Consider the following 14,207-nt stretch of genomic DNA (forward strand, 5'->3'; position numbering starts at 1 on the left):
TTCAGCCTGCCAGTCTTCACCACTTATGCTTATAAAATCATACATAACAAAGCCAAAAATAGTCATATTGACATTTGAATGCATGACTGGGTAAAAACATCAGTGAATAGAGCATGTGTCCCAACCCTCTATAGCCCCACTACTGTTCACACATCAGAGCTCCTCTAACTGTGTGTGACAGGATTTGTATAGAGGAAGGGCCTTTGCATAACTGTCCTGCCTCACTGCTCCACACACTTTAAGACCCTCAGCACTGATCAGTGACTGTCCAGTCCTTTCACAGCCACTGACACAGGCAGCATTATGATGATGTCAGTCTATCTACTGCTGGTGATGCTTGGACTCCTTGCACAGGGTAAGAATGATGGATCCATTTTAACTTTGGAAATTTGGTTATAGTTCACAGTTTCTTTGCTTACTTAAAAAAAAAAAATATTATTTACCAGTTACCAGTGTTGTCAAAATTGCCAGAATATTGCATGTTGCTTACAAATATTTATCTGCATAGATCAATGTGCATTGACATCCATTCTCATTTTTTTCTTTTTCAGGATCAAAGGCAGATAAAGTTCTGACTCAGGATCCAGCAGCTCAGTCTTTTCAGCAGGGAGACACTGTCTCTCTCAGCTGTACAGCCAGTGAGAGTGTGAGCGACTACCTTTACTGGTACCTGCAGAAACCTGGTCAGGCTCCTAAACTTCTGATTTATCGGGCCACAACTCGACAGTCTGGGATTCCTGATCGTTTCAGTGGGAGTGGATCTGGGACTCAGTTCACACTGAAAATCACTGGAGTCCAGGCTGAGGATGCAGGAGATTATTACTGTCAGCACGGCTATAGGCCGTTCACACAGTGTTAGAGAGCCGTACAAAAACCTCCCTCAGTCAGACTGCACAGAGACTGCACTGCTGCAGCTGGGACCTACTGCAGGTGCTGAGGGGGGAGGCACTGGTCTGTGACCTAGAGGGGCTCTGCTCAAATTCTGAGCAGATTTGTGCATTAATAACTGTCATAATCTAATATTTTATACAATTGCTTTAAATGCTAATGTGAGCAGATCAAATACCTTCCTCTTAAAATCCATTTTAATTTATATAAGCATAAACCTTTCATTAACAGAATACACTTGAGATAATGGAGCTTATACGCTTGAGATATCGGTACTTTGTAAACACAAGGACAACATGCACAGATTTAAGAATAGACTGGAGTGTTGAATTGCTATTAAATTACATTTACTGGACCAGAGGTGGGACTCAACACACACAAGTGAAATATATTGAATGTAATACTTTTTTTTTTTTTTTTTTAATATTTGAGATTTTTCCAGGGGTGAATTATAATTAATGATCTAAACAGATTTTTTGCACATTGGTCAATGTTACCTTAATTTTGATGATGAGACCCAGAAACATTCTAGGATAATTCCTTTCCTGTAGTTGCACAGGCTCTTTGGAAATGAATACCGAATTCCAATGAGCTACCGGCTACAGGGCATTCAGAGATGAGAGTGACTCTCACACCCCCAGCAGTGTTCCTCCTGCTCTTTCCCAAACTCCAAACTCAGCTCCATCTTCTGCACTGACTTCACTTTCACGCTTGGCTGTAAAAAAACTGATACATCATAGGAAATCTCACTCATTCATTTGCATGGATGTAGGTGTGAGCAAAAGCATTCTTCTTAAGTTTCGCAATGATTTACAATAGGAGGAATTTTCATGCTGACTGAAGACTAACTTAAGTTCAATTTTGGCCAAATCTGAATAAATAATGCAGGATTGACCCTGTGCTCCCTACCAAATATTCAAGTAATCAACATTCTGTGGATGAAGAGGACACCACTATGGGATGAGCTTCTATGCAAGGCACAAGCTGCCATTTCAATGTGTGACCACAAGGAGGAGACAGAGAGTGCTGTTTTGCTCCTGATATAAAAGCACTGCAGTATAATGAGGGAGAGGAAACTACAGGGCCCTGGTTCATAAAGCAGGATTACTGAGTTTGCCGGGTAAGTGCGCTGAGTAAAACCCGGAACCATCTAAAATATGGCAATTGGACTGAAGTAAAACAAGCTGTTCCAGGGTTTACTCAGGACCGATATCCAGTTAATTCAGTGACCCTGCTTTGTGGAAAAAAAAACCCCAGGCTGGTAAAACATGTAGACCTAACCGATGCAGTTTGAAACAGCCCCACAATGGAGTAGTCTGTCTATATACGCTGAACAGGATGTACAGTCCCCCCCGTACATGTAACTGAGTGATCTGCAGTGGGGGGAAAGAAATGGTTGCTGGGAGAATGTGCATTATGGGAAATGTAGTTTCTCTGTGCTTTCACAAAAGTGGTGGGGGGGCATTGAAAAAATGGGCATGGAAGGCCCATAATGAATAAGATATCAGATATTAAAAAAGAAATCAGAGACGAAACAATGTGCATAGTGAGAAAAGGAAAATCTCACTTTGACAATGTTTTAGTTCACATTCTTTTCACAAGAATATACAACATTTGAATGATATCTTGTGCATATATGATATCACTGAACTTCTTATTTCGGATTCCAAAATATCTATCAGAACAAATAGAAACGTATTAAATAAACATTTTCTGAAATGTTTGTCAATATGCTGACAATCCTGACCATTTAAGGATCAATGAAAGTGCAATCTAATTTCAGAAATAATTCACTTATGCAGACAAAAAATATGCTGTCTGGGTAAAAACAGCAGTGAATAGAGCGCATGTCCCAACCCTCTATAGACCCACTGCTGTTCACACATCAGAGCTCCTCTAACTGTGTGTGACAGGATTTGTATAGAGGAAGGGGCTTTGCATACCTGTCCTGCCTCACTGCTCCACACACTTTAAGACCCCCAGCACTGATCAGTGACTGTCCAGTCCTTTCACAGACACTGACACAGGCAGCATTATGATGATGTCAAACTTTCTACTGCTGGTGATGTTGGGACTCCTTGTACAGGGTAAGAACATTTGGCATTTTTTCAAGTCAAATTCACAAAAATAATTCAGAATAAATTGACAAAATATATCTGCATTGAAATCCATTTCCATTTTGTTCTTTTTCAGGATCAATGGCAGATAAAGTTCTGACTCAGGATCCAGCAGCTCGGTCTGTTCAGCAGGGAGACACTGTCTCTCTCAGCTGTACAGCCAGTGAGAGTGTGAGCAGCTATCTAAACTGGTACCTGCAGAAACCTGGTCAGGCTCCTAAACTTCTGATTTATCAGGCCACAATTCGCCAGACTGGGATTCCTGATCGTTTCAGTGGGAGTGGATCTGGGACTCAGTTCACACTGAAAATCACTGGAGTCCAGGCTGAAGATGCAGGAGATTATTACTGTCAGGAGGGCAATTACTTCCCGCTCACACAGTGTTAGAGAGCCGTACAAAAACCTCCCTCAGTCAGACTGCACAGAGAATGCACTGCTGCAGCTGGGACCTACTGCAGGTGCTGAGGGGGGAGGCATTGGTCTGGAACAGCAGTACTGCCAACTGGGCTGTAGGGGGCAACAATGAGCCACAGCTCTGAATGCACACCTCTCTGTGCTGAAAAGGAGCTGCTCTGTGTCACACACACTGAGCCCGTAGCAGAGCTGCAGCTGAACCACACACACTTCTATACCCACAACATCACAGGCATCACACAGTACATCAGCTCACAAACAGCAATCATCTCCATGTTGCTCTTGAGTTCAGACTAATGCAGAGGATGTGTACATTCTCCCAGAGGTGGAATGAGTGGGGTTTCAAATGAATTGCTTCCAGAAAAAGATACAAGTTTGTATTCATTGCATACACAATATTTATTATATTAAAGGTGTTTCTGTTCAAATGGGATCCAGGTTTAAGCTCAGCTGTGCTGGACTGAATCATAGTATCAGATTTTTACCATTTCGTTCACTTGTCTTTCAGTATTAATTCTGGTTTTAGGTTGCTCTTCCATCATACTTACCTCCATTACATTTTCCATAGACAGTATGTGCTTACATGGAGTCATAAGAATTTCTCATATAGTTTTGTTGGACATATTTATGTGTAGATGTGCCACACAGTTACTGCTTCTCCTATCTAATATACTTCTCTGCTTGCACCACCAGTGAATACCATCTGTGGTGACACTAATGAATCAGAAGTTAAAGAATGGACACAACCCACCATTCTCATTAGAAATTTACAAGATAAAATGCAGTCTGCCTGCATTTTCATAAGTGGAGCAAATCGGATAAAATGTCTCACTTCAGGAAGTTCCTATTGACAAATTAAGATGACTGAATCAGAACTCATTGAAGCTATTGATTATATTATAATGCTGAATGCAATATCTGCAAATTGTTTTAGCATGCAAAATGCAGATAGCAAATATAAACAACTTTTGGTTAAAATAAAATTTTCTACTTTAAATATTTAAACATAAGAACATAATTTTTTGTTAGTTCATGGTTCTGTTTAAATGTATCCCATAATGTCTTGCTTGTTTCTGTACGTATTGAATATGGCTTTAAGTTCCTCTGCACATCTGAAATCTCTAACCTGGGATTAATGCTGACGCAGGTGTGAGGTACAGCCCCCTCCCTTTCTCACCTCAGTATAGAAATGAGTCCTCCACCTCCTCATGTTCAAACATCTGTTTCCGCTGTGGGGGTATTTTGGGCTGAGAAACTGCGAGCTGTGGGTGAGGGGAGTGAAACTCAGATTTGCATACGCGGGGTAGGAGGGGGAGTGAAACTCAGATTTGCATACGCAGGGCGGGGCAGGCTGGTTCTGCTGGTCCCTCAGTGGGACTGACCCAAACTGGGAACAGGGCGCCGCTGTGCCCAGGTGTCTGGGCCGTCCCCAGGGCCTCAGTGTGAGTCGAGCGCACTTCCTGCCGCACAGGACTGCTCTGAGCGCGCTCACACATCACTGCTCCTCTCAGCAGGGCTCCAGAGCTGGGCCTGCCCCTCCCTGACTGATTCCGCATCGCTCACTTCACACACAACCTCTCAGCACTATGGAGCCCACTATAAACACCTATATTTATTCAATAAGAAACATCCCAATAAAATAGAGTATCACCTTCTAAGCATAATATCAAATGTAGGACTTTAAGTATGTAGTGAACCCATAGCCGTGGCTTAATTACATTGTTTATTGATATGGTCTTTTTATAATTTCATTTGGTTATAGTACTTCTTGTAATGAATTATAATCATATTGTCTGTGAAAAGAAAACTCTGGTTACATTTCTTAGGGTATTCTTCCTAAATTTCTAACAAATACACTGTTCAGATTCAGGAATAAATATCTATTTGTGATTAAAATACTGACTCTATAAATATTGTTGCTTCTTTGTCAGTTTACATAGTTTTAATACATATTTCTCAATTGCCATTCATTTGAATTATTGTGTGTGCTGTAAAAATATGTTCAGTGGTCTGAGGATAATTCTGATTTCATCCGAGAATGGGCTGACTTGGTGGAATCCTTGCAGAATTTGCACAAAAACAAGAGGATCACCAGGAGCACCAAAGTCTATTTTTAATAATCACAGCCAGTCAAAACAGTATCTGTTCAAAGAATCTTTATTATGTAATAGTTGAGTTTAATCTAACAGCTATCGCCAAAATCACACAAACACAAGTAAGGAGGCGTGTGTGTGCAAGTTTGTTGAGCAGCACAAGCAGAGCACATGTGAGACATTAGCAGTAAAAGCTCAGGCTGGAGGAGGGGATTCACACACAGACTGAGTTCAGTGTGTCAGCAGTAAGGGGCAGAGGGGCTGAGAGCAGGACGGGGTAAAAACAGTGAGATCAGAGGGTGTGAGCTGCCCCCCCCAGGCCTACTCAGAACACTGGTCCCTCCTCAGCGTCTGAGAGGGGGTGGACTGGGACCCCTGCGTGGCCTCGCAGGTCAGCGACTCCGCCTTCTTCCAGGCGTCCGCGCTGAGAGTCAGGGAGCTGCTCCAGCTGTACAGGCCGTCCTGCCCCAGGACCCCCGCGCTCCCGGCCACGCCCGAGCTGACGTCGGCACCGTCCACCTTCCAGCGCAGGGCCCAGTCCGAGGGGAAGCCCCGGTTGGCCAGACACACCAGTGTGGCCTTTCCCTGCTGACTCAGCTCCTCCCGGGAGGGGGGCAGGACTGTGAGGGCGGGGACTGTGTCACCTGGGAGACACCAGAGACAGTGAGGTCAGACAGTGGACACGCCCCCTCCCATGTGTCAATCATTCTGTCCTTGCGATGAGACATGAATGTCGTACAGAAGTTATCACTTGTAACTAATTTGGAGTGTCTACAATATAAAGCACATGGACATTATTAAAGGTTCTGTCTGCATGCATTCCATTACCATCATATCGTGTGATGTAGTAACAATGATAAAATTCTTCACCACATCCAGAACTGCTTCTAGTGCACTTACTTTCAATTTACTCCATGTTTGCAGCTTGAACTGTCGATTATTTCCGTACCATAGACCCAATAAAATACGCAGAACTTCTTGCAAAAGAATGGATATACAATGATGTTTACGCTGAAAACCTACAGAAGGAACCACATTTTACGAGGTTCCCGTTGTGTTCCTTCACGCGTGTGAACTGAACGCGCACTCCAACAGCAAGAAACTGTTTTCATAAAACTTTTACATTATGTTTTCGAAAGAATTACCCATTTGGTAAATATGTTAATTGCACTGGAAATTCCTAGCTTTTCATTTTTTTTTTTTTAAATCAAACCAATATACAATAGACTAGAGAATGTTATGACATCTGACGACAGAACTTAAGTCTGTAATTAAACAAAATTTTTCATATAATAATGCGATCGTAAATAAAAAAACAAAAATAAACAAAATCTGAATGAATGAAACGATCGGATTTCATAACCAACACAGACGATTAGGTGTATGAAGTATGATCCAATTTCATTTGAAAGTGTGAAAAATAAATAACTCTGATTAAATCATTTTATTTTTTATATTTAGTGTTAGGTGGACAACACTATTTTATTCTACATTTCTGAGAAAGAGATTGTCGTTTTGCAGACTGAGCCATAAATTACATTATCCTACAGAGCCGCCGTGATCCTGCCGACGGCAAGGGAGCCAATGCAATTTAATTTAGTTCACCTCGAGCAAAGTTATTGCATTACGGCCATCTAAGCATCACTACGATAAAGACAGACTGTCTGAAGTAAAATGGGCTAGAATAAAAAAGTATTTGAAATCATTTGACAATATAACTATAACATTTCTGTTTTAAATTCACGCATCTCCAGAATTACAATTTTGATTCACGACATCGAAAGTCGGAAAATTACCGCATATTTTAAAAAAAGGCAAAAACATCGACAGTGAGGGATGTGAAAGAGAATTACTTACGTCCAACTGACAGTTTTGTGCCGCCACCGAAAGTGTCCCACAGTGATACAGACTCATTCACCCGCCGTACAAAAACCTCTCACTCAAGAGATACAGCCGTCCGTTGGTTTTTCCATTCTTTACGACTTCACGCAGCTTTTCAAATGTATCAACGATTCGCATGGGATAATGCATGCACTCTGATTCGTAGGTATCCCACGCAAATGTATGGTGCTTTTCTGAGCTTTGCATGAGCATATCTTTTATTTTATGTCTACCTCTCAACGACTGATTCAGCCGGCAGAAAATAGAACGTGGGATGTAAAATGCGAACACCTTAGAAGAAACTTAAAATGAATGTATCGAAACGGATCGAATCTTCTAATATTTCTGCGGAAAATGTTGAAAAGCCTTGTTTGTATAGCCACTTACTGCCGACTTCCAATTTGGTACCGCCACCGAAAGTCCGCCACAGTGATTCAGTCTGATTAACTGGCTGCACAAAAACCTGCCTGTTGTGCACACTGTTGGCCCGTCAGACATGTGTAGCGCTAGGAAGTCCCCTGCTGGAGAATCGTGGAACGACAATTAAGATGATGTTTGTTAAGCTTATCAACGAAAGTCGTTATGGTGTCAGAGTCATCAATATTAAATATGTTTCAAAACACTTCCTGTGACAAATGCTGTTCGATTCGTAGGAAATGATAAATGATGTGACGGTGACAGGTGTAGTAGCGCGAGATGAGCAGAGGAGCGCTCTTCACCTCCTCTTTGGATAGCGTCATAGTTTCCTGCTATTGTCGAATCCCAGAGGAATTCAATTCCATGGACAGCCATACAGGTAATCATTCAACCTTTTTTAATTTGTATTTTTCTTAGTCTTACTTAGACCTTATTTTGAACACAACTTGAACAGAAAGCATTCTTGATACGATGGCCACTTTAACTGAATTTATAGTTTCGTCTTGATTAGTGCCGTTTCTACCCCAGGGATAATAACACTGATATGAAAGTGGAAGTTTCAATCCTGGGTCACTGAAGGATCACAGTCTGTTAAAGTAATCAATACATCCTCTGTGTATTCCTTGACTCCTTGTGTGTTGAAAATATATATAGTGGCTAACTTCATTTTCTTTGTTTATTTCCCCCTGGGGATCCTTGCCCTCACTTGCCCTGAGTTCACAGATCAATTCAGCTTTGTTTCCTCGCCCTGAGTTCAAGTGATTGCTGGATCCCTGTCCCTCACTCCATAGTCATGGACCGCTGCAGATTCACTCCTCCCCAAGCCAAGCCTCAACATAGCCTGGATCTCCAGATGTATCACCTGGACCCTCAAAACTGCACTTCACTGAACTAGACAATTTGGACTTCAATTATTCCTGTTTTTTCTTTTTAAATCTGTGAGGTGGTTTCCAAGTGTCTTCAGATGTAGTGAAGAGTTTGCGGGTGAGAACAGAACACCAGGTTCATGAGTTCAGAGAGCCACAGGCTTGCAGGCTTTAATCAGCATCTGTGTGGACGATCACACAGCGCTAGTGAAGCAGTACCAGAGGGAGATCCCCAGCCTCTGGGCAGTGACCCTTTTATCTGGCCACTCTGGCCAGCGGCTGCTGTCCATGGTCCTGCACACACTGGGAATCAGGTGAGTGGGAGAGAGAGAGAGAGAGAGAGAGAAGGAGACAGAAAGAGTGAGAAAGAGAGATCACAGTAGGTAAAGACAGCAGTGAATAGAGCACGTGTCCCAGCCCTCTATAGACCCACTGCTGTTCACACATCAGAGCTCCTCTAACTGTGTGTGACAGGATTTGTATAGAGGAAGGGGCTTTGCATACCTGTCCTGCCTCACTGCTCCACACACTTTAAGACCCCCAGTGCTGATCAGTGACTGTCCAGTCCTTTCACAGACACTGACACAGGCAGCATCATGATGATGTCAAACATTCTACTGCTGGTGATGCTGGGACTCCTTGTACAAGGTGAGAAAAATGCACCGGTTGGGAAACAAAATGCATCCATTTTACTCTGAGATTTTTGTTCTAGTTCACATTTCAGTTTGTGTCCTTTCCTTTTTTCACACAAGTGGCAGTCATAGCCTAGTCAAATGTACCAGAATTGAGCACATTGTTTGAAAATATTAATATGCATTGACATCCATTTCCATGTTTTGTGTTTCAGAATCAAAGGCAGATAAAGTTCTGACTCAGGATCCAGCAGCTCGATCTGTTCAGCTGGGAGACACTGTCTCTATCAGCTGTACAGTCAGTGAGGATGTGAGCATCTGGCTCCACTGGTACCTGCAGAAACCTGGTCAGGCTCCTAAACTTCTGATTTATAAGGCCACAACCCGCCAGACTGGGATTCCTGATCGTTTCAGTGGGAGTGGATCTGGGACTCAGTTCACACTGAAAATCACTGGAGTCCAGGCTGAAGATGCAGGAGATTATTACTGTCAACGTGCCTATTTCACACTGCTCACACAGTGATAGAGAGCCGTACAAAAACCTCCCTCAGTCAGACTGCACAGAGACTGCACTGCTGCAGCTGGGACCTACTGCAGGTGCTGAGGGGGGAGGCACTGATCTGGAACATTGAGCCCTGTTAGATTATTATAAAAATGTTTATATTCTCAAGTCAAAACAATTACCATATACATTAATATATTTCAGAGAATCCAAACTTTAAATTATGAATGCAATGTTGAATAATTTCCAATAACTATGCTTCATAATCTCTCCTTGGCCAACAGACATGTGTTGTTCTGAAGCAGTGCTCTGACATAAAATATCACATTTCTAAATTAATTGATAGTTAATGAGTTTAACACAGGATGGGACAGAGCCCAGCAGCAGTGAACAGCAGGCAGTCCAGCACAGTGGAGTCGCTCAGTCCAGAGCTCTCCCAGCACACCTTACACAGGCTGCTGCTGCACACCCTGACCAATCAGAGAGCTCCACTGCTGCTTCTGATCTGATCCTCCAACCCCGTAATAAAGGAGCACAAGCTACAGTCTGACGAGCTCTTCAGGACTGATGGAGGAATTACAGTTTAGGACAAAACTGACACTAAAACCAGGCTAAAATCATAGAATACGTTTTCCACGGTCAGCTTAGTTTTCACAGTATTTAAAAAGAAGCATCTTCATTGCTAGTTGTCACAATACAACTGCATTAAAACTCAGAAAGAAGATGAGTGAAATCAGGAAACATTCAAAATAATTCAGCATTTCACTTTTCAATGATTCTATATGGACGTACTGTAACTGAATAATTTCCTGTGACTGACTGATGTCCCTGACTGTCTGATCTCATGTTATGAACCTGTCGTCAGTGCACACAATATGTTAATTTTTTAAGCAGATATTTTACAATCATACCTCATAGTCAGCCAGTCTTTACCAAGTGCACATCAATAATCATACAGTAAAATCAGAATCAGTAAAATTGACTTTCAAATGCTTGACTATGTGAAAACATCAGTGAATAGAGCACATGTCCCTGCCCTCTATAGACCCACTGCTGTTCACACATCAGAGCTCCTCTAACTGTGTGTGACAGGATTTGTATAGAGGAAGGGGCTTTGCATACATGTCCTGCCTCACTGCTCCACACACTTTAAGACCCTCAGCACTGATCAGTGACTGTCCAGTCCTTTCACAGACACTGACACAGGCAGCATTATGATGATGTCACACTTTCTACTGCTGGTGATGTTGGGTCTCTTTGTACAGGGTAAGAAAGATTTTAATTTGGAATTTTGATTATAGTTCACATTTTCTTTTCTTACTTTTCTAAACATGAATGTTTATACAAGACTTACCATTGTCCTGTCAAAATTGCCATAATATTGCATTTTGCTTACCAAGATTTATCTGCAAAGATTAATGTGTATTGACATCCATTTTCATTTTTTTCAATTTCAGGATCAAGGGCAGATATAATCCTGACTCAGTCTCCAGCAGCTCGGTCTGTTCAGCTGGGAGAGACTGTCTCTATCAGCTGTACAGCCAGTGAGAGCGTTTACAGCTCCCTTATTAGCGGGAGCTTACTCCACTGGTACCTGCAGAAACCTGGTCAGGCTCCTAAACTTCTGATTTATTATGCCACAACTCGGCAGACTGGGATTCCTGATCGTTTCAGTGGGAGTGGATCTGGGACTCAGTTCACACTGAAAATCACTGGAGTCCAGGCTGAAGATGCAGGAGATTATTACTGTCAGCAGGGCTTGAGCACGCCACTCACACAGTGATAGAGAGCCGTACAAAAACCTCCCTCTGTCAGAGTGCACAGAGACTGCACTGCTGCAGTGGGGACCTACTGCAGGTGCTGAGGGGGGAGGCACTGGTCTGGAACACTGAGCTGTGGTGGATTATTATAAAAATGTTTATACTCTCACATCTAAATAAATATCATATATTATAATTTCTGTGTATCCAAACTTTAAATTATGAATGTCATGTTAAATAATTTCCATTAACTATGCTTCATAATCTCTCCTTGGCCAACAGACGTGTGTTCTGAAGCTGTGCTATGACACAAAATATCACATTTCTAAATGAATTGATAGTTAATGAGTTTTACACAGGATGGCACAGAGCCCAGCAGCAGTGAACTGCAGGCAGTCCAGCACAGTGGAGTCGCTCAGTCCAGAGCTCTCCCAGCACACCTTACACAGGCTGCTGCTACACACCCTGACCAATCAGAGAGCTCCACTGCTGCTTCTGATCTGATCCTCCAACCCCGTAATAAAGGAGCACAAGCTACAGTCTGACAGCACCGCTGACCAATCCGGTGAGCTGCTGTGCAGAAGGCATCATATCATTATCTGTGAGGTCACCACAGGAGGGAGGGAGGGACTCCTTCAGCTCAGTCGTCCCTTTCTCTCTGAGGAAAAGCGATTCCTCTGGGTGACTGTGTGCCTGCAGTCTGCCTGTGCCAGCTGCGCAGTGTGAGCTCCCAGATTCAGTGGCTGCGCTGCTCAGCTGGCTGAGAGCTAAATGAGAATTAGCGGCTGCTGGCTGCACATGGGGAAGAGCAGAATTTTCTGAGCTCTCCAGGACTGATGGAGGAATTACAGTTCAGCACGTATATGTGGATAAATCTTCGTTTGAAACATGAAATACATTTTTGTAAGGTTAAGTCAGTTTCCCCAATATTTGAACACAAGCATCTTCATTACTAGTATTCTAAAATGCAACTCCATTAAATTCAAAGAAAGATGGTCTTCTGAGTGAAATCAGGGAATGTTCATTGTTATCTTGCATTTCACTTTTCATGAATTATAGATAGATATACTGCATCTGAGTTATTCCCTGCACCTGACAGATGTCTATGACTTTCCAAACTACCATGAAGAAACTACAATCATAACATTCAACGTGAATTCATTCACCTCATATTTTACACAATGATAAGCCATATTCAGCCTGCCTGTCTTCACCAGTTATGTTCATAAAATCAGATACTACAAGGCCAAAAACAGTAATATTGACATTTAAACGTTTAACAGGGTAAAAACAGCATGTGTCCCAGCCCTCTATAGACCCACTGCTGTTCACACATCAGAGCTCCTCTAACTGTGTGTGACAGGATTTGTATAGAGGAAGGGGCTTTGCATACCTGTCCTGCCTCACTGCTCCACACACTTTAAGACCCCCAGCACTGATCAGTGACTGTCCAGTCCTTTCACAGACACTGACACAGGCAGCGTTATGATGATGTCACACTTTCTACTGCTGGTGATGCTGGGACTCCTTGTACAGGGTAAGAAAGATGGATCCATTATAACTTGGAATTTTGGATGTAATTCACTTTTTTTTTCTTTTTTTTTTAAGTAAGCAAAGAAAATTATTTTTAACAAGAGTTACCAGTGCTGTCGAAATTGCCAGAATATTGCATATTACTTACAAAGATTTATCTGCATTGATTAATGTGAATTGACATCCGTTTTCCTTTTATTCTATTTCAGGATCAATGGCAGATATAGTCCTGACTCAGTCTCCAACAGCTCAGTCTTTTCAGCAAGGAGACACTGTCTCTATCAGCTGTACAGCCAGTGAGAGTGTTTACCACTCCAGTTATAGCAAGAGCTTTCTCAGCTGGTACCTGCAGAAACCTGGTCAGGCTCCTAAACTTCTGATATATGAAGCCACAACTCGCCAGACTGGGATTCCTGATCGTTTCAGTGGGAGTGGATCTGGGACTCAGTTCACACTGAAAATCACTGGAATCCAGGCTGAAGATGCAGGAGATTATTACTGTCAGCAGAGTTTGAGCTTTCCGTACACACAGTGATAGAGAGCCGTACAAAAACCTCCCTCAGTCAGACTGCACAGAGACTGCACTGCTGCAGCTGGGACCTACTGCAGGTGCTGAGGGGGGAGGCACTGGTCTGAGACAGCAGTACTGCAAACTGGGCTGTAGGGGGGCGACAATGAGCCATAGCTCTGAATGCACACCTCTCTGTGCTGAAGAGGAGCTGCTCTGTCACACACACTGAACCCATAGCAGAGCTGCTGCTGAACCACACACACTTCTGTACCACAACATCACAGGCATCACACAGTACATCAGCTCACAAGCAGCAATCATCTCCATATTGCACGTGAGTTCAGACTAATGCAGAGGATGTGTACATTCTCATACAGGTGGAATGAGTGTGGTTTCAAATGAATTGCTTTCTGAAAAGATGAGTTTGTATTCAATGCATACACAATATTTATTATATTAAAGGTGTTTCTGTTCAAATGGGATCCAGGTTTAAGCTCAGCTATGCTGGACTGAATCATAGTATCAGATTTTTACAATTTTGATCACATGTCTTTCAGTATTAATTCTGGTTTTAGGTTGCTAAAGATAGTTTT

At 42.6% G+C, this 14,207-nt stretch overlaps 2 long non-coding RNA genes and 1 gene segment (V, D, J or C); 2 read left to right on the plus strand and 1 right to left on the minus strand.

Moving 5' to 3' along the window:
• The first annotated feature begins 225 nt into the window (after positions 1-225).
• Positions 226-1,248, plus strand: LOC135246311 (uncharacterized). Its single transcript, XR_010327608.1, has 2 exons — positions 226-355; positions 552-1,248. It is a non-coding gene; the product is annotated as an uncharacterized LOC135246311 (long non-coding RNA).
• Positions 1,249-5,560: 4,312 nt separating this feature from the next.
• Positions 5,561-8,133, minus strand: LOC135246312 (Ig kappa-b4 chain C region-like). The segment is given in 3 exon segments: positions 5,561-6,156; positions 7,370-7,447; positions 8,067-8,133. Coding segments are annotated over 3 exon segments (468 nt in total).
• A 394-nt stretch (positions 8,134-8,527) lies between these two features.
• LOC135246310 (uncharacterized) lies at positions 8,528-14,091 on the plus strand. Its single transcript, XR_010327607.1, has 4 exons — positions 8,528-9,324; positions 9,524-11,076; positions 11,268-13,107; positions 13,313-14,091. It is a non-coding gene; the product is annotated as an uncharacterized LOC135246310 (long non-coding RNA).
• The last annotated feature ends 116 nt before the right edge of the window (positions 14,092-14,207 follow it).

Source organism: Anguilla rostrata, unplaced genomic scaffold (assembly GCF_018555375.3).
Source record: "Anguilla rostrata isolate EN2019 unplaced genomic scaffold, ASM1855537v3 scaf0168, whole genome shotgun sequence".
NCBI classification, from domain to species: domain Eukaryota; kingdom Metazoa; phylum Chordata; class Actinopteri; order Anguilliformes; family Anguillidae; genus Anguilla; species Anguilla rostrata.